This window comes from Beta vulgaris, chromosome 3 (genome assembly GCF_026745355.1).
Source record: "Beta vulgaris subsp. vulgaris cultivar EL10 chromosome 3, EL10.2, whole genome shotgun sequence".
Lineage (NCBI taxonomy): Eukaryota > Viridiplantae > Streptophyta > Magnoliopsida > Caryophyllales > Amaranthaceae > Beta > Beta vulgaris.
Genome location: NC_079204.1, coordinates 10,846,883 through 10,867,491, shown reverse-complemented (window position 1 = coordinate 10,867,491; position 20,609 = coordinate 10,846,883). Strand labels below are relative to the sequence as shown.

Here is a 20,609-nt window from a genome sequence, read left to right as displayed (position 1 = left end):
TAAAATTACAAAAAATGTTACATAAATTACATCCATCCACATAAGTGACATAACAAACCTCTATTTCTTCTCTTCTATTCTATTCTATCTCAATTTCTCAACCTAAAATCCATGGCTTCTCTGCTAGCAAACGGCATCTCAAGTTTTTCCCTAAAACCATGTCATGATCCACCATCAACCCTAATTCATCCAAAACTTGAAACCCTAAAAATCACAACAATACCCAGATCACCAAAACTCACAAGGATTCGAGCTGAAGTTGGGTATGAATCAACCACCATAAATTCTGACCCAGGTAAGTCTATTTCTCCTGCTGTAATATCCAAAAAAGATGATGATGACCCACTCCAGAAATTTCTCAAACGAGAGTATAAATGGGGTTTTACAGAAAAGATTGATTCTTTTGCAATTCCAAAAGGATTATCTGAGGAAACAATTAGAATGATTTCTTCACTTAAGGAAGAACCTGATTGGATGCTTGAGTTTAGGTTGAATTCATATCATAAATTCTTGAAAATGGTTGAACCAAAATGGTCTGATAATAGACACCCACCTATTAATTTTCAAGATATGTGTTATTATTCTGCACCTAAAAAGAAACCCACTTTGAATAGCTTAGATGAGGCTGATCCTGAGCTTCTTAAGTACTTTGATAAATTGGGTGTTCCTTTAACTGAACAGCATCGATTAGCAAATGTTAGTAGTAACAAGAATGTGGCCATTGATGCTGTTCTTGATAGTGTTTCTATTGCTACTACTCATAGGAAAGCATTAGAGAAAGTTGGGGTGATATTTTGCTCGATTTCCGAGGCGATTAAGGAGTATCCTGATTTGGTTAGGAAGTATTTGGGTAAAGTTGTGGCTACTGATGACAATTACTATGCTGCTTTGAACTCAGCTGTTTTTAGTGATGGGTCATTTGTTTACATACCTAAGGGTACTAGGTGTCCTATGCAAATATCTACCTATTTTAGGATCAATGCTTTTGATACCGGACAGTTTGAGAGGACTTTGATTGTTGGTGATGAGGGGAGTTTTGTGGAGTACTTGGAAGGATGCACAGCTCCTTCGTATGACACGAATCAATTACATGCTGCTGTGGTTGAACTGTATGCTGCTGATGATGCAGAGATTAAGTATTCCACTGTTCAGAATTGGTATGCTGGGGATGAGGAAGGGAAAGGGGGAATTTACAATTTTGTAACTAAGAGAGGGCTTTGTGCCGGGGCAAGGTCAAAGATATCATGGACACAAGTGGAGACAGGATCGGCTATTACTTGGAAGTACCCGAGTGTTGTTTTGGAGGGTGATGACTCAGTTGGTGAGTTTTATTCAGTTGCCTTGACGAATAATTACCAACAGGCAGATACTGGGACAAAGATGATACATAAGGGGAAGAATACCAGAAGTCGGATCATCTCCAAGGGTATTTCAGCTGGATATTCGAGGAATGTCTACAGAGGTTTAGTGCAGATTCTTTCAAGAGCTGATAATGCTAAGAATTCCTCACAGTGTGATTCTATGCTAATAGGAGACAAAGCTGCTGCAAACACCTATCCATATATTCAGGTACTTCGATTATAATGTTCTAATTCTTTGTGCTCATAAGTGATCATTATGCTGTTTATGTTTACTTGATATGCCATGCTTTTAGTTTGCAAATGTTGCATACTTTTTTTTGGGATATACTTATGTGTTGAGACTGCCTTGGTGTATGCTGTAGCTGGCTCGTTGCAGTAGGTTTCTTGAAATTTTGTTATTGTGATTTCGTAATCTTTGTTTCGTTTTCCTCTTGGACTGACAGCTGTGGAATCTGCATGTCAAAAGTTATTTTTACCTTTCGAATTTGTTCTACATGTCAAGAATTATCTTTAGTTTTCATCTTTCCTTTCTTTCTTGTTCAATAAGTTGATTACTAGGTTTTTCGTGCCTGACAATACTCTGTAATTGATTATAGACTGTGTTAGAGGATTTAGATTTCATTTGACTTTGTGGAACTTAATTTGGAATCTAAAATTCTATCATTCTATGATTCAATCACAAGTTCAATGTTTGTTGAACACAAGATTTTCAACTTGATAATTTGAAACATTTATGATATTAGGAACCTGTAACTCTCCGGTTCTAGAAAATTTGAAGTTTATCATCGACTATTGCTCATGTAATGCACTGGATGGCAAGTTAGGTGACTGATGCAGTAGTTGATGAGAGTATGGGGAACTAAGAAGTATCAGGTCATGATGTCGGTCACTTATGCTGGTGCCTATTGGCTGTTATCGATTGTAATGGTACCAGTTAACTATAGAATACCAAAAGCTAGGTTTTTGTAGGAGAACTCTTTAAGTTTCAGGGTGTAGCTTTTCTCGCTTAAACCATTGCTTAGACTTTTGGCAGCTCACGTGTTTGGTTTTCTCCATTTCTATTTGTGTGTAGATTTAATATGCTTCATTTAAAATGTTGGAGTCATTATGTGGTTGTTCTTACTTCCACTTCATATGCTCTGTTTTTCCCTTCCCTCTGTAGTTGGTATTATGTTATAAATAATTTTTGGAAACTTTAACACGTAGTACGTAGTTTATTTATTTCTTCTCCGGGGTTGGGTTTTCTCGGTGAGATCCCGGGGGGGGGGGGGAGTAACATGGAACTCAGCTTATGCAGCTTTCCCCAATGCTCCGTATTGGAATTTTCATACCAAGGATTTGGGTGTCATATATCTTAAATTGCCTATCTAATCTGAAGGTTGGATCTTTAAATGGTTGAGCTTCCCTCCGTGTACATCTAAATTGCTTTAATGGTGAATAGAGCAAGACATCAATTTTAGAAAAGCCTTTATGTCAGTGTATCCACACCAAGACAATATATATCCATGTCAAGACAGTTCTCTCTTTTCATCCACTGCTCTGCTATTGCTGTTCTCATGACTTCCTCTTCATATTGGAAGAACGGATGCATGATTTTAGTTTCATTTCTCTCTCTCTCCTGTCTTCTTTCTGTTATTCTATGATTTTAGTGATGTTGGTGACCAAATTTTGCAATTATTGTATCTATCTGATTCTATTACATGACATGTGAAGTATTAGATGATCGGGTTATGTCACAAGCTAGTGTTAAAGGCTTAAAATATACAATATGTTGCAAAGGCATATGTAACCTTATGCTTTAGTCTTGGCAACTTAAGGGAAAGGGATAGCTGTAGCAATGTCCTTAATTTTGCTTCAATGGGAAGGCCTTACAGATAGATTTAATAGGAATTAATAGTATTCTTTGGCTGCATCCCTGTTCAGAAGCACCTCTTCTATTTTATGTTTAATAATAAATCAGCAATTTCAGTAGTCACATATATCTAGTGATGATCCCAACCTGAACTTACTCAGAGAAACCCATACCTTAACCATCTGAATTAGACCCGATTTGACTTAGCTTATGATTTCGATTTTTTAGCATGATCCAAAACTGATCTGAAACCAAATCTAAATCTAACCCATGTCCGGGTGGGGTTTTTTTTTTTTTGGGGGGGGGGGGGGGGGCGGCGCTTGGCCTCCCCATCAACCCAAATATTGGTTATATAACCTTCTATATACATGCTTTAGATAGATAGGAAATCTAGCTTGGCTGGTAAGTTTAAGGTGTGTAAAAGCTTCCTCATTAACTACAAGGGGTTGGAAGAAAAATTTGTTAACTCAGTTTTCCATCAAACCATACGAATTTTTTGGAGTATGCATTGTAAAATAAATATTTACTTAAACTTATGTTGATATTTTTTAGAAAGTTAATGTAAAAAAATGTTTTTTCCTTGGCCCCCCTAATATAAAAATTCTGGTTCTGCCACTGTCTTGACCCATTGAGCCGAGTTGTCAACTCTGAATATATTCATAATATTAGAACTGAGTTTGAAAATAGTCTCCAAAAATTTCCTTGGCCCCCTTCATATAAAAATTCTGGTTCTGCCACTGTCCTGACCCATTGAGCCGAGTTGTTAACTCTAAATATATTCATTATATTAGAAGTGGAGTTTGAAAATAGTCTCCAAAATGATGCTAATATAGAGGTAAAAAAAGCTATGCACGGGGTTGAGCATGAAGCCAGCACATCTAATATCGCTTCCGTAGTTTGCTTCTCATCTTTTTTGCTTGTTAATCATTGTCTGTCATATCACTGAGCAGGTGAAAAATCCCAGTGCACGGGTTGAGCATGAAGCCAGCACATCTAAAATCGGGGAAGATCAGCTTTTCTACTTCCAGCAAAGAGGTATTGATTATGAGAAAGCCATGGCTGCCATGATTTCTGGGTTTTGCAGGGACGTCTTCAATGAGCTACCAGACGAGTTTGGTGCTGAGGTGAATCAGCTTATGAGCCTGAAACTAGAAGGATCAGTTGGTTAGATGCTCTCTTTTTGGTGGCAACTGGAACTTCATCAGTTATCTGTCATCAGTCATCCCTGTGAATAATCTAATAACAAGTTTAACAGAACAGCTCTCGAACACCAGATTTTGCATACGAGTTCAGAAATTTGTATGATATATGGGTTTAAAGTTGAGAGTGGCTTTTACGTTTTTGTGTGGAGTAAATACTTGTATCTAGTGGGCAGTGGCTAGCAAAATGTACACAGCTTTACACCTTACGCATTTTGAATAAAAAACATGTATGTAGTATTGTGGTGAGCTATAAATCTTGCTTTTCTAGTACAAGAGTCTTTCCACAATCCACTTGGTACATTTTACATGTTTGAATGTATGAATTTCGTTCATTATTCATATAGGAAGTACTCCCTTCATATTTTTGATTTTACATTTTCTTGCATATTCTTCAATCGTTGATATGATTCATGGCAGATGATCTATGAAGATTATACATTAGATGTATCTTTTATACTTCTTCGTTTTAAGAAACATTTATTATTTTAGGCCGTTTTAAAATAAATTAAACATTACTTTATTTGGCACACTTCTCTCTATCTCTCTTCTTATTACATGGGTGTATCTTTTTCTTTCTTTCTATCACTCTCTCATAAATTCCCGTGTCAAATCCCTACGTTTCATTTAAAACAAAATAGAACTTTCTAAACATGGTCTAACGCTTGAATATGTGGTTGCAATTGAAATGTAAAGATTAAAAAAAAGGAACAAAAGGAGTGTAGTGTGACTTTAATGACTAATGCAACCAAACAAAGAATAATTATTATTGGTTTGGTCTGTCCTGTGATAGAGGTTTGTGGATGATTCAAGATTTATTCTTAAATATAACTTCAATCTCTCAATTCATTCAGCTTTCACACTCAATTACTGAAGGCATATATCCATATAGAAGTATGTTTTTAGATTTATCACTCAATCTATTAGCATCCCCTCTTTATCATTAGACAAAGTTTTAACTGTCAAATGCATTGGAATTTAATCACATGTCAAATGATTCATCAAAAGGCAGAATTTTTAAAATATAGCTCGAGCTCAAACTGAAATTTCTATCAATCTTAAGATGACTTTTTACTTTTTTCAACAAACTACCTTGTATAACTTATTTCTTTTAATATACTATCATGTTACGTTTATATTTAATACTAATCAATAAATGAAAATTGATGTATGTATTGCTGCAGATGAAATAACGAAAAGAGAAGAGAAAAATGGTAGGGAAAAAAAGAATAACAATTTACAGTGACTTAATTATTAAGGATTAAACTTCATTCATGGTAAAAATGTGTTCAAATCAACTCTATGAGGATGATATTGAAAGGAATCTCTTTTACAACACTGTGTTCGTGGCAGACCATACACCAGAAGACCTCCATAGTACTATCCTAAGACTAATAATCCAAAGAGATGATGACAATTGTTAGTCGTTGATTGTTTTGCTAACACATGTTTAATGTACTCAACATATAGGTTTTGATCCCGTGACCTCAAGTTCATGTACTAAAGTTTTGACCACTAGACCAAGTTGTATTTAGTGATATCATATCAAAGTACAATATTAATAAATGAAAATTTTCTTATCCGGGGCATAGCCCGGGCCTAATAACTAGGGGTGAAAGTTATTCGGATAAAATCCAAAATCCAAGCCAATCCAATCCGAATTAGTAATTCGGATCGGATTCAAACTGTGTTCGGATTGGATTTGGATTGAGATTTTTAAAAAAATGGATTTTCGGACCGGATTGGATTGAGGGTGATTGGATCCAAAAATCCAATATAATCGAATAGTAATATGCCTTGTATTATGTATTTGGATTGGGTTAAAGTGCTTAACTGATTTTTTATTATAAAAAAAACCTACTCCATAGCCCAATACACATAGCACTTCAATCCTTCCCCTAAAACACTAACTACACCTAATTCCTCATTTCCTAAATCTACTAGGTTGCTATTATGCTTAATTGATTTCATCGAAAAACAAGAGTTTTAAAAAAATCGGATTTTCGGATCGGATCCAATCTAGGGTATGAAATTTCGAATTGGATTGGATCGGATTCAAACCCTAATTGGTTTGGATTCGAATTGAAAAATTGAAATCCAAATTTTATTCGGATCGGATTGGATTAGGCGCTAATCCAAACCGCACACCGAACTTTCACCCCTACTAATAACTAGTTTTCTCATCAAATCATGGTGATGAACGAAGAGAAATTCAATAAGGAAAACTCCTCCTTAGCCTAGAAAAATGACGTGGCAACAAATGATCCACCAATAACTCAAATCCATGATCAACAACAAAGAGTGTGCTCTCCACACGTTCAAAATCATTACTTTGTCCTCTTTTTATCTTTCAAAGTTTTATCATATATTTCTAGTAAGAAGTTTAATCACTTTTTTTTCATACACAACCTTGTAAAACAAACACATTTCTTCAAGTTTTATTATTATTCCTTAAAAATGGCTTCAGTTGTTACAACATTAAGCTACATTAATGGGTTTTGCTGCACTAAACCATCATTTGGGTTTGTCAGTTACCCTTCTTCTTCTTCACAACAGAAGAAAAGAATGGTTGTGGTAAAAGCAGAGACAATCAACCCTGAAATTAGAAAAACTGAAGAGAAAGTTGTTGATTCTGTTGTTGTTACTGAACTTTCCAAGAATATCACCCCTTATTGCAGGTTCATTTACTCTCTTCATTTCTTTATTATGCTTACATTTTTGCTTCTGATATGCAACGTTGAGTTACTATAAGGTTTTGACTCCTGATACTAAATTTTTTTTGATGTAACAGTCCCCCACCTGGAATTATTAGTCGCCATATTATTTTAAAATGTTTCGGAAAAAAAAATTATTATAATAGTCATAGTTGAATAAAAATAAAATAATAAACAGGGCAACATTTTTTTTTTTTTTACAAAAATAGTGTTTCATTGATAATAGAAAGTCATACGACACTTACCAATATTTTCTTAGAAATATAAAATTTTAACATAAATACATGACACCTTAGAACTAATAACCTAACAGATTCAATCTTGAAACACATATTTTAAGCAGCATGTGAAAGCCTAGTGGTATTGGCATCACCTCCGATCCTAGATGTCAAAGGATCGAGTCTCACCCCTTTTGCAAGGAGAGATCCACAATTTCCCCCCTTCATTGCAAGGGACTTCATCTTACCTTTAAAAAAAATACAGATTCAATCAACAATAACTTAATAAATTAAAAACGGTCTTTTTTACCAGGTATCCCCGTGGTATTTCAAAATTTAGGGGTTCCCCTCTTGTTTAAAAAATGCACCAAACAACCTTACTATTTCAACAAAATGCACGAAATACCCTTAATGACTAACGGCGTCAAACTGTTAATCATTAATCCTAATAAGCCCTCCAACCCTAGTTAAGCCTATTAATCCTAACCTAAAACCCTAACCCCACCCCAAACCTAACCCTCTCTGCCCTCCCGCCCTACCACCCGTCCTCCACCCCTTCTCCCTCCCTCCCCCTCCTCCTTTGCAACCCCGTAAAACCGACCTAAAAACCCCTTATAAATCCCGCAGAACCCACATCTAACCCCATATAAATTCCTTAATTTTTTGGCTATTCATGCACCCGTGATTCACTTTCTCCGAGCTTCTTCCGTAGTGAGTTTCGTTGCAGGTTTGGGGAGGATTTCAGGTGGATTTTGCGGAATTTATAAGGGGTTTTCAGGTGGGTTTTGTAGGATTGAGAAAGGGGAAGAGTTTACGGGGATGCAGGGGTGGGGGAAGGGGGGAAGGGTTGGGAGGGCAGAGGGCCGGGGGCATGTGGTGGTTGGGTGGTTAAGGTTTATGGTGGAGGTTAGGTATTAGGGGGTTAGGGTTTTGGAGTTAGGATTAGAGGGCCTTATTGGGAAAAAAGGGTTAATTAGTGTTAATGACTAACAAAATCATGACATCATTAGTCAGTAACTGCATTTCATGTATTTTGTTAAAATAGTAAAGGTATATGGTACATTTTTCAAAAAACAGGGGTATCCCATGAATTTGGAAATAACACAAGGGTACATGGTGAAAAAACCGTAATAAAAAACTTCATCTGAATCAATACAATTTGTAAGTTAGCACTAATCTGGCTCTAGATCCATTAATGTATCATCGATTGGGTAAAAATACTTATATGATCTTTTAGTTACTTCCCGTGACTATGAAATCCTAGATTTTCATTCCTTGGCAGACGAACAATCAAAGAGATTAAACTTCCAAGCAAACTATAATTACCAAATTTTAATCTTCCATAAGGGAAGGAAAGAAAGTCATATTCCAAACTCTCACAAAGGAGAGAAGAAAGCTAAAAAGTAAAAAGAAAACTCCCATAAAGAGAGAAGAAGTATGATTATTAAAAATTATTAAAAACTATATAATCAAAAATAAGGAATTTAAGAACGATTTGGGGCTTTCCACCATCAAAGAGATGATGATATCCCCTTGCAAATAACCCGAACCTAATAACTAAGAGTTTAAATAAAAAGAGTGGATCACATGGACTAAAATACTCTTAGAGAGAACTTCCTAGGACCTAAAGGCCCTAGGACCTATGTGTTTTTATTTAGGCTTTATTCTCAATTTATTACAATAAGTTTTAGTAGAAGTAAGTCTAGTATCAATTTATCCCAAGGCCTAAAGCCCGGTCCGGGCAGACGGTGCGTGTGATAGCAAGCTCAAACCTAATATGACATCCAACCACAAAGACATCTCAAGTACCAACTCAATGAAAGGAAGGAGGGAGAGAATAAATAAACAAGGAGGCATTCCCTCCCACAAGCAATATGGGACAATAGAATAAAATAACTCCAACAAACATAACATGCATCTATTAGGTACTCACACTTAGTGTCACCGGGTTCATACGAGTTTTTTTTAATGAATTTAAGCTCATATACGTTAATTTTAGCAAACTTAAGTTAAGTTGCTCAAAAATAATTTGAGGAGAATCGAGTATTACTTATCTTGTTCTAGAGTTAGTCTTGTAAGAGACCGCCTACTTTTAAATTAAAATTAGGCAATGACAATTCATATATTAAAACAGCTTTAGCCCGATAGTGAATAGTTTGATTTCATTCAGTGACTAGTTTAATCCATTTGATGATTAGGTCTACTTTTATATTAAAATTAGACCATCTCTTTTAATAATTTGTGCTTGTTCTATTTTTAAACTTACAACAATTGGATAGGAGTAACAAATTGAATGACTTGTAAGAGGTGACAACAGACAAGGGTTCAGTATTTTGTTTTATTTATAATTTTTCTAACAATAAATTATTGTATGACATTAAATTTGACGGGTTGAAATAATATGATGGCTGATAATCAATTTTTTTTTTTAATATAAAGCAATTGAGAGTACAATTTTAGAACTTGTTCTCATCATCTTAATCTTTGCTTATTCTCTAAAAAAATTAGAAGTTTTTTCATAAAAAAAAAAATATTATGATGCCTATTATCTATACAAAAATTATTAAAAGAGACGGTCTAATTTTAATATAAAAGTAGACCTAGTAACTAAATGGATTAAACTAGTGACCGAAATAAATTAACCTAGTCACTATTGGGCTTTAATATTGGGCTTAGCATTGCCTAATTTTAATATAAAAGTAGGCGGTCTCTTACAAGACAAACTCGTTCTATAATAGTGTAAATTCCATCCATATACATGCGTTTTTCTTTTTCATATTTAACGCTACCAAAGTAAGTTGTTGGATATTGATATTTATCATAATTTCTGCCCAGATAAGATGCATGATTAAGAGCATTTCACAGATAGAAAAGTTTACTATAAAAGGCTTAAGAATATTTTTCAGCTTGTACGCTTCAATAATTTGTCAGAATAGCAAAATTACAAGATCGAACCATTGTTGTATAGCCCATATGAACATTTGGCTTGAAGCCCATAATGGGACACCAAATTGAAGGAAGGCTTTCACAGCCCATAATTTGGCCCAAACAACGTAGAGCTAAGAAATTACTCCCTCCGTCTCTTATTAGTTTACCCCTTTCTTTGGGGCACATTTGCCGAGATATTAATTTGAACCTTAATATCTCTAATTTTCGATAAGTAAAAATTACAAAAAGTTGATATTTGAATAATACACATTGAGACGAATCCAACAAGATCTCACATGACTATATTTTTCCTTAAATACAAATTACAAGAGATAGTCAAAGTCATGTATGTGAATAGTATCAAAAGTCAAAAGGGGTAAACTAATAAAAGACGGAGGGAGTATATGTCTCCTAACGGAGTTCAACGTCAAGGTATGGAAATAAAGGTAACAATTACAATTTATCAAGACCTGACAGTGTTGAATTTGAATAAGTCGCAGTTTGGTAGCCATGGTAGGCTTTGAATTATCAGATAGTTTTCAACCACAAAAAAAAGAATATTATAAAGTTGATCTAGGATTTCGGGATTAATTTTTTTTTTTTAATAGAACCTACGAGAAGAGAATCTATTACATTAGATCAGAATGAGCACCAATAATTACATCAATAGGGAGGGGATATTGAAAAAGCTTATACACCCTCCGTTCCAAAATATAGTTTCCATTTCATTTTACACAGTCTCCAAGACGTATCTTTGACCTACGATATTTTCTACTCCCTCCGTCCCAAAATATATTTCCCATTTCCATTTTGGGTGTCCCAAAATATAGTTCCCATTTCCATATTTAGTTCCACATTTTTCCGTAATTTAGAAAAAACGTGTCCCATCATTTATTTGCTTCTTGAACTTTGTTTTTTCCTTTGTTTATTCAACCAAAATGTTACATTTAATGCTCTTTCACCAATTATCTCCATTCTCTCTCCTAAAATCATCTTTTCCCATACAACATTTATTTAAATAAACAAAAAAACTTTACTATCCCAACTTGCATAAATTACCGTAAAAAAAGGGAAATGGGAACTATATTTTGGGACGGAGGGAGTATTTCTTATTAGTGAAAAATATAAAAAGTTGATATTACGAATTTATACATTGAGACGAATCTAACAAGACCCCTCATGAATATGTTTTTTTGTATACATTAGTAAGAATATTTGGTCAAAGTTTTTAGAATTTGACTCTCAAATTAGAAATGGGAACTACTCCCTCTGTCCTCTATTAGTTTACCCGTATTCGTTTTAAGGGTGTCCCTTATTAGTTTACCCCTTTCTTTTTTTGCTATTTTTGAAATGGGACCACAAACTTTTCATCACACATACATTCAACTTTAATATAAATAATAGTTTTTCTTTCTTTCGATGACCCACAACATTATTTTTCCTAAAATCCTGTGCAAAAGAAAGAGGTAAACTAATAGAGGATGGAGGAAGTATATTTTATTTTGGGACAGAGTGAATATAATGTATTGAGTTAAATTCTGACCTAATTCCTATGTGATGAGCATAATGGCTTGAATTTGCTAATAATAAGTCATGACCGCATGCAGGTGTTGGAGATCAGGGACTTTTCCTTTGTGTGATGGGAGTCATATGAAGCACAACAAAGCTACTGGGGACAACGTTGGACCTTTGCTTTTGAAAAAGCAGTAACTCATCATGTTATGCGTGAATTCTTTTTTGGTTGCCTCTCTTTTTGTTTCATTGCAAAATTAAGTATGCCTACTTTTTTTTTGATAATTAATTAAGTATGCCTATTGCCTAGAGGAATTTTTTCTGCACTTGTTTTTGAATAAGCTGCCTTATTTGACAGTAATGTGATATGATCAATGTGTTGTTACTTTAAGTTTAACTATTTCTGATGCTGCTGTCATTTGTTAAACCAAAAATATAAATACATAGATATTGGGGGCGCAAGCATTCCACATCATTTGCTTCTATCATAGCAATATCCAACACAATCGGCAAAGTTAAATTTGGCCTACTAGAGTGGAGAGCACCTCATGAGAGAAAATTCCCTTATCCTTCTACTCCTAAAGTGTGTAACCTTTTAAGTCAAGAACTGTTGACCTATAAAAGGTTTCGGTTCGGTAGAACCTTTCATCTTACTTATGTTGAAAAGAAAACTCTTTACACAACACAAAAATACGATCGAAATCAATACTACATAAATACTTCCTCCGTCTCATAATGTAGTGCCTACTTCATTTTTGGCGGGTCAAACTTTAAAATCTTTGACAAAATATTCTCATTTGTATATATAAAAAAAACATATTCATGTGGGATCTTGTTAGATTCGTCTTAATATGTAGTTTCATAATATCAAATTTTTATATTTTTTATTAATACGGAATTGAAGATATTAAAGGTCAAAGTTACGTCTTGGAGACCGTGTAAAAAAGAAACAAGCACTATATTATGAGACGGGGGAGTATGATATAATAGAGAGAAACCAAAATCTGATGCAACATGACACGAAATCAGCCCGAATCTAACCCAATATCATCATAGTTTGTCATGTTATGTAACTATCTTACTTTTAATATAGTTTTGTTATTGCCTCAAAGAAAAGGAAATTAGAAGTTGTGATATGTTTTGCTATTGAAAAAGTTTCCACTATATTACCACTCAAGCTTGGTATAAACTGACTTGAAGGTTCACATTATCCCCCGCATTCTCCAATCCCCACTCCAACAAAAAAAACCTTCCACTACAAACAATGTTAAAAAGCAAAATACCATTAACATAAGAAAAAGATTTACCCAGCAAATTAAGTCAAAGTTTTCAAAGTTATTTAGTAAATAAAATGAAAAATGGCACCCCTACTTATTCTCATTAGGCATAAATTGTTGACAATCAAAATTAAGGTTGTCATTGTCGGTGCCAACCACCGAGCAACGTATGTGAAGTTATAAAGGCAGCACCTTTGATTTTGGTATACAATTCATGACCATTGGCGACTACTGCGGCATGTGGAATTACCAAATACTATACATTCTTTTTGACTCTTCCACCGATTTGCACTAATTGTTGTTAGTTAGACTAAGCTTATGTTCTAACGAGGAAAATCAACCAAAAAAATCGACTCCCAGTTTTAATTGACGGGCGGGGACGCATTTTTTAATGGTATGGTGAATAGATTGAACAACTTACAAATTACAAGTTCAAAAGATGTTTCATTCTAATACCAATTGACAATATGATGAGTAACTCAAACTTATAGAAGTTGTATATTCCTCTCAACATTTTATGAAGTTGTATTTGTATTTTGGGGAGAAATAGGTCAGGTTTACAAATAATGATGCTTGTGCAAAACATACAAGTAAGCTAATCTCATAGGAATAAGAAAAAACGTGCTATGTTTTATGTCAAGTTGAGAAAGTAGAAAAAGGGTAAGTACGATTAATTTAGAGTGATGTGAAGATAGACAATAAATGATGTATAATTTCTCTCTTCTAGTACTTGATAATATATCAGCAATAGATGATAATATAGTGGTGTTGATATCACTCCGATTCTATAAATTCTGAAATCAGGTCTCGTCACTTACAAATATAATTTCCAAATTCTTTCCTACTTGCAAGAAATTTCAACTTATTTACAAAAAATAGTGCTTGACAATATACATGAGTACATGACCATGAGGCTTTATCTTTATTATCACTTGGTAGATTGTATTGTTGGCAACAACTAATTTTATCTTTAATGTTCTAGAGTTACGTCAGGCACAAAGGTGCTGCCTTTTACGTATCCATACACTAGTTGGAACACCACATTCCACATTGTATTTTAAGGAAAGTAGTCTAGTCAACAATTTTACTTGGTTAGTCTCCACTTACTTATTCAAACATATATTTTGTGAAAAAAAAAAACCCACAAACATAAATTTTCTTGTAAGATGAAACCTATTTCTATTTTTCGGTGTAGTTTTTGAAATGAATAGGGTTGATGATGTAGTTAATAAAAATAGGAGGTTAAAGAAAGATAAAAGGGTCATCGCCGAAATTGAGAAAAAACACACCGGAAAATGGGGATATGTTTCTTCTTGCAAGAAAATTTTAGTTTGTGGTTTCTTTTTGCAAATAATGCTTTATAAGGTTATTTTCCGCAAAATTCAACCTTTAAAAGGTTCTTTTTGGCAAATTTTCCTATAATATATATCGAAATTGGCAATAATATCTAACATCAAATCTGGCGTGGACGATGGTGGTGGTTCGACGCTACGAAGATAACATATCTCCAAATTCGACGTTGCATGTTTGCTTTTGTGTTTTCTTTTCGTTTAGTTGATCAAGCTTGTCATTTAGGTTTTCTCTCCATCACCTTTGATACCCCTCATGAACTTTGTGGGCAAAAACCCTAGTAGTTCAGGTGCAGCGTTGTACGTGCTGGTTGGGAGTGTAGTTGTGTTATTTGGTTTAGTGTTTTCAGTTGTCCCCGTTCCTATGCTTAGATGTGGAGTGCTTCATTGTTTTTGGATAAGAGCCTCATTCTCCCGTGCTTAGACGTGGGAGGGCATCAGTTTAGAGATAAGGGCCCCGTTCTCGCGCTCAAACATGGGAAGGCTTCAGGTGTTTAGGGATGAGGACCCATTCCCGCACTCAGGCGTAGGAGAGCTTAAGGTTCTCAATTTCATACGGGGTGTTACTACCATTTTTATATTTAGCTAACATTTATTATGATACATTGCATCAATCCCCAAAGGGTTTAATTTTTGATGTTTATGTAAGTGTGAAAGCCCAATCATACAAAAAAGCCCATGATAAATAGTTAACAAAAGTCAACAACTAATAACCCGTAGAAGAAAGCCCGACATTCAAGAATGATCAAGAGATGGATGTCAAGAGATGAAAGTCAAAGGATGCCAAGTATTAACAAAGATGTGGCTGGTAGTTAATTTGATTGTGGAGCATGCAAGAACATGGGTAAAGGGATGTAATCACTCTGGCGCTAGAAGATGACAGTTGTGATTTGAATCATAAATGATTTAAATCAGCTCCCTCCAAAGAAGCAAGTTATGCATCATTGCGTAGTATAAATACATGAAGGAAGATCAGAACAAGCCAACAAACACAATACACAACAAACGTGCAATTTACTTTCTTCTCTAGCGTAGCTTTAACCTAGATTTGCCAATCCCTTGAGGGGTTATAGTTAGTCCTTAGCCTAGAATTAGAGCATGTATTGAGTAACAAGTTTGTTCAATCTCTAGTTTTAGTCGAAATACATGGATGTATTCATCTTCATGTTTGTCCTTTAATTGTCCAGCCTGGTTTATCTTCATGTATGTTATAAAAGAATCTTTCTAGAAGTTTGTGATATATGTGGGAACATTCAGCTTAAATTAATAGATTAATTATTGCACTGATTGACTCATTTAATATCGATCGCCTGAATTTATTAGGTGTTGCAGTTTAACTACATTAGGCTATAACAAAGTACGTTAGCAATGTTTTATCTAATTAAAACCGGTAACCCCCAGGGACTAAGACTCCTGCGACATTCAGTATCTAACTATTGGGTGTGCATTGACTTGTTTGCAAAGTCATCCAACTGATTTTGCACCAACATGGGGTGTGCATTTGGACATGCAGTATACTGTATACAACCTGTGCTTGGTTGAAGATGGAAGGGTTAAAGGGGGGGGATCAATCCTTTTGTTTTCTTGCTTTTTTTTTGATAAGTTAGTTTTTTTTTGTTATGATAGTATTCTAGGAGTTCTGGTCCTCTCTTGTAGGGGTTGTGATTCTAGTTGGTCGTTATTTAGTAGCTCTAGTTCGAGAGGCTCGGAGGTTTGAGGTTATGGGAAAACGTTCTTATCGGCCGGTTGCAGATCCAAAATATCAAGATGTAGGTTCGATTTCAATTTACTATTGCATCAGGAAGGAAAGATGTTAAGTTATCGAATTTCTAATATGATTATGTAAACAAATTTAAGCTAAGAGAATTGTGAAATCTACTGATATTTCCAAGTATAGCTGAGAATATACTTGAATGAAAGGTAGGTAGCTCAAAGGCGGCTCCTCCTTGTTTTCAGCAACATATATTTCTGTTGTATTGGATAAATTACAACCTGATGACCTATGCTGTCTTATATACTAAGGACACAGCTCTAATCCCTAAAAGGATCCTCACGTGATCCAAGACAGCTGGATTACTTAAACATGTGCTGATTAATATATAGACATATACAACTTACTAAACATGTGCAGCTCACATGTTAGACTACAAACACAGCTTCTATCATTTACACTCCCTCTCAAGATGAGAGTGTGATGCTAATTGCACTCCCATCTTGCCTAGAAGCTTCTTATGGTGGTAGGTAGGTAGAGCCTTGGTCAGTACATCAGCAAGTTGCTCTTTGGAAGGAACATAGGAAGGCTTGATGATCCCATTGGTGATTTTCTCTCGAATGAAGTGACAATCCACTTCAATGTGCTTTGTCCTTTCATGATAAACAGGATTAGCTGCTATGGACAAGGCTGCCTGGTTATCACACTTTAAAGCAGCTGGGTTTAAGTGCTTGAGTCCCAAGTCTTTGAGAAGGGACATGAGCCAAGTGACTTCACAAGTAGTAAGGGCCATGGCCCTGTATTCAGCTTCAGATGATGACCTAGCTACCACACTCTGCTTCTTGCTCTTCCATGATACAGGAGAAGAGCCTAATAAAATGCAATACCCAGTAGTAGATCTCCTGGAAAAGGGACATGAGGCCCAATCTGAATCACAATAGGCTGTAAGCTTAGCTGCAGTGTTGCTAGCTAGAAGAATGCCTTGTGCAGGAGCTTGTTTAATGTATCTCAATACTCTTCTAGCTGCTTGCATATGAATAGAAGTGGGAGCCTGCATGAATTGGCTTAGCTGCTGAACAGAAAAGTTGATATCAGGCCTTGAGAGAGTAAGGTAGATCAATTGACCTACTAATCTTCTATAATTTTCAGGATGAGGTAAAGGTGTGCCCTTTTGTGGTTCCAGTTTGACATGAGTGTCAATAGGAAGCTTGAGAGACTTTTGTTTGTCAATACCATATTCAGAAAGTAGATCAAGAGCATATTTTCTTTGTGAAATGAAGATTCCTTGTGAAGTGATAGTGAACTCCATACCTAGGATATAACTTAAATTTCCCGGATCCTTCATGTGAAAGGTGGTGCTAAGAAGATGTTTAAGGTGTGTGATGGCTGTAATACTGTTGCCAGTAACTATCAAGTCATCCACATAAATGAGCACAGCTGTAAAGTGACTGTCATCTTCTTGCACAAATAGGGAATGATCTGCTTGTGACTGTTTAAAACCAAATGACAAAAGGGCACTAGACAGTTTGGCAAACCACTGTCTAGGGGCCTGTTTCAGCCCATATAAAGCTTTCTTGAGTCTACACACTGGGTTGTCATTCTCCCTCTGACTTGCATGATTAACAGGTGGGATATAGCCTGGTGGTATATGCATGAATATCTCCTCTTTTAAATCTCCATGCAAAAATGCATTTTGTACATCCATTTGACAAGTGTGCCACTTGTTCATTCCTGCTACAGCCAACAGGGCTCTTATAGTACTCATCTTGGCTACAGGGGCATATGTTTCAATGTATTCTACTCCTTTCTTTTGATTACACCCTTGTATAACCAACCTTGCTTTCTTCCTCTCTACACTTCCATCAGCCTTGTATTTGGTTTTATACACCCATCTACAGCCAATAGCTTTTCTACCAGGTGGAAGCTTTGTTATTTCCCAGGTCTCATTCTTTTCAAGAGCTGCAAGCTCTTGTTCCATTGCTGCCACCCAACCAGGTTGTGCAGCTGCTTCAATGTAGGATCTAGGCTCCTTGTTCTCTACAACTTGTTGCACCATATTCACAAAATGCTCATTAACATCTGTGGATATTACTGAAGTTACTTCTTTAGCTTGCTCATCAACTGGATTCTTTTGTGAAGTGACAACAAAATCTTTTAGCCATGTGGGAGTTTTTGAGACTCTTGTAGATTTTCTAACAGGTAGAGGTGTAGATATAGGTTGATTAGTGATGGTAGGGATCCCAGTAGGTTGTATTTGAGGAGTTTGGTCATGTGTTTGGCTAGGTAGTTCTGGTTCAGGTAGGTTGGGCTCATGAACAGCTTCTAGTGAGGGCTCAGGTAGATCAGTATCAACATCACTAGGTACAAGGTTAGGTAGATCAACAGGTATAGGGTTCATGAAGGTGTGAGTTTTAGTTTTTAGTTTAGGAAAGATGTGCTCATAGAATCTCACATCTCTTGATACAAACTGCTTGTGAGTGAGCAAGTTTTCCAGCTTATACCCCTTCTGAGTATCAGGGTAGCCCAAGAACAAACAAGGTACAGCTTTTGCAGCAAATTTATCTTTCTCTCTGTCAGGATTATAAGCCATAGCAAGACACCCAAAGCTCTTCAAGTGTGAGTAGTCAGGCTCTTTCCCAAACATCATCTCATAGGGAGTTTTGTTTTTAATAACAGGTGTAGGTAACCTGTTTATTATATGTGCAGCAGTAACAACACAATCCCCCAGTAGGCTAATGACAATCCTGCTCCAAACCTCAAGGCTCTACTTATTTCAAGTAGATGCCTATGTTTCCTCTCCACTACCCCATTCTGTTGAGGTCTATCTACACAACTTGTCTGATGAACTATACCTTGATCTGTGAACCAGCCAACACAACCTTGATCTTTGAATTCCAATGCATTATCAGATCTGATTATTCTTACTTTCCTGTCAAATTGAGTTCTTGCAAACACACAAAATTTTTAATAGTACTGAGAGAGTCTGATTTATTCTTTAGTAGATGTACCCAAGTTGCTCTTGTGTAATCATCTACTATAGTAAGAAAGAATCTAAACTTTCCTTTGTAAGGAACTCTGTAGGGACCCCATATATCAATATGGATTAAGTCAAAAGGTCCTGCCACTGAGGTATTACTCAAGGGAAAGGGAGATTTTGTGAGTTTAGCCATAGGGCAAGAAAGACAAATCTCATTTTGATTTGTTTCAAGGTGTTTCTTTAAACAAGATATATATTTGAGCTTGCTTGTGGGAGCATGTCCAAGTCTAACATGCCATAGAGTGTAGTTGAAAGACTTTGCATTGCAAACTTGAACTTCATTACACAATTTTTTAAACAACAAAGAGTCATTAAAAACAAAATTCTCACTGTTGTGAGTTACATTCATAGCACTATTTTGGCTAGTATTTGCCTTAGGTTGTCTTGGGTGATGAGTTGTATTGTGTTTGAAGCTGAGTCTTGTATCTTGGCTGGTGTTTGGCTGATTTTGAAGGTAGTAGAGTCCCCCAGTGGCATTTCTTATGTCCCTAGTTTCTTGTGTTGTGCAATCCTGCAGAACACAGTGATCTTTGTGAAACATTACAACACATTTATCATGTTCACACAACTTTTGCACAGACAAAAGATTTTGCTTGAATTCAGGAATGAATAGGACTTCCTTGAGTTCAATGCCATTTTTAAGGAAAACATTTCCTATGTGAGTTACGTAGGCAACACCACCATTAGGTAGATTAACCCTAGGCTTGTGAAGTAATTTTCTTACATTGTGAAGTTGCTCCAGTTTAGCAATCATATGGTCTGAGGCACCAGAATCTATTATCCATGCATCACTCATGTTTTTAACAAAGTGACAAGACACCATACCTGCAAAGTGATTGTCAATTTCATCATCAGTATCATCACCTCTCTGCTTAGCTGCTATGTTGCTGGAGCTAGAGCCCAGCTTCAACATCTCCTGAAGTTGTTGGGCAATAGCTGTTGCAAGCTCAGCACTTCCACCACTCACTTGAGCACTGTATCCACCCTTCTTCTTGTAATTCTGACCTCCTCCAGTGTAACCTTGAGCTTTACCCTTGCCATAGCCACTTCTATTTTCTTGTGTGTTGTCAAAACTTTTGTTCCCTTGCTTGTTCTTATTATTATTAGCAGGAAAGCCTATCTTGAACCAACACTTCTCAGCAGTGTGGTTACTTTTCTTGCAAACAGTACAGTAGAGTTTGTTCTCATTCTTGTTGTAAAGGGCTATACCTACACTTTCTTCCTTTTCTTTTCCTACAACTTCATTCTGTGACTCTTCTTGTTGAACCATAGACACAGCTCCCTCTACAGTAGGAAGATCATGCATCAACAGTATGTGGCTTCTCAAGGGCCCATATGCAAGATCCAGACCATTTAGGAACTGGAACAATCTTTGTTCTTCTTTTTGTTGATTTATTGCCTCAACATAGGCAGTAACTTCTGCATTCACACTGGTGATTGAAGGATAGTCA

General features: G+C 35.8%; 2 protein-coding genes across 2 annotated transcripts; both read left to right on the top strand.

Moving 5' to 3' along the window:
• On the top strand, positions 1 to 4,788 carry LOC104906589 (UPF0051 protein ABCI8, chloroplastic). Its single transcript, XM_010695361.4, has 2 exons — positions 1 to 1,569; positions 4,164 to 4,788. The coding sequence occupies exons 1-2, from the start codon at positions 112 to 114 to the stop codon at positions 4,380 to 4,382; spliced, it is 1,677 nt and encodes a 558-aa protein (XP_010693663.2). The 5' UTR covers positions 1 to 111; the 3' UTR covers positions 4,383 to 4,788.
• A 1,998-nt stretch (positions 4,789 to 6,786) lies between these two features.
• LOC104906588 (CDGSH iron-sulfur domain-containing protein NEET) lies at positions 6,787 to 12,181 on the top strand. Its single transcript, XM_010695360.4, has 2 exons — positions 6,787 to 7,090; positions 11,880 to 12,181. The coding sequence occupies exons 1-2, from the start codon at positions 6,870 to 6,872 to the stop codon at positions 11,980 to 11,982; spliced, it is 324 nt and encodes a 107-aa protein (XP_010693662.2). The 5' UTR covers positions 6,787 to 6,869; the 3' UTR covers positions 11,983 to 12,181.
• The last annotated feature ends 8,428 nt before the right edge of the window (positions 12,182 to 20,609 follow it).

Excerpts from the sequence above, each read along its gene's own strand:
- LOC104906588 (XM_010695360.4), top strand. The coding sequence starts at position 6,870 with ATGGCTTCAGTTGTTACAACATTAAGCTACATTAATGGGTTTTGCTGC. Across the intron at positions 7,091-11,879 it reads AATATCACCCCTTATTGCAG|GTGTTGGAGATCAGGGACTT; the intron begins GTTCATTTACTC and ends GACCGCATGCAG.
- LOC104906589 (XM_010695361.4), top strand. The coding sequence starts at position 112 with ATGGCTTCTCTGCTAGCAAACGGCATCTCAAGTTTTTCCCTAAAACCA. Across the intron at positions 1,570-4,163 it reads ACACCTATCCATATATTCAG|GTGAAAAATCCCAGTGCACG; the intron begins GTACTTCGATTA and ends ATCACTGAGCAG.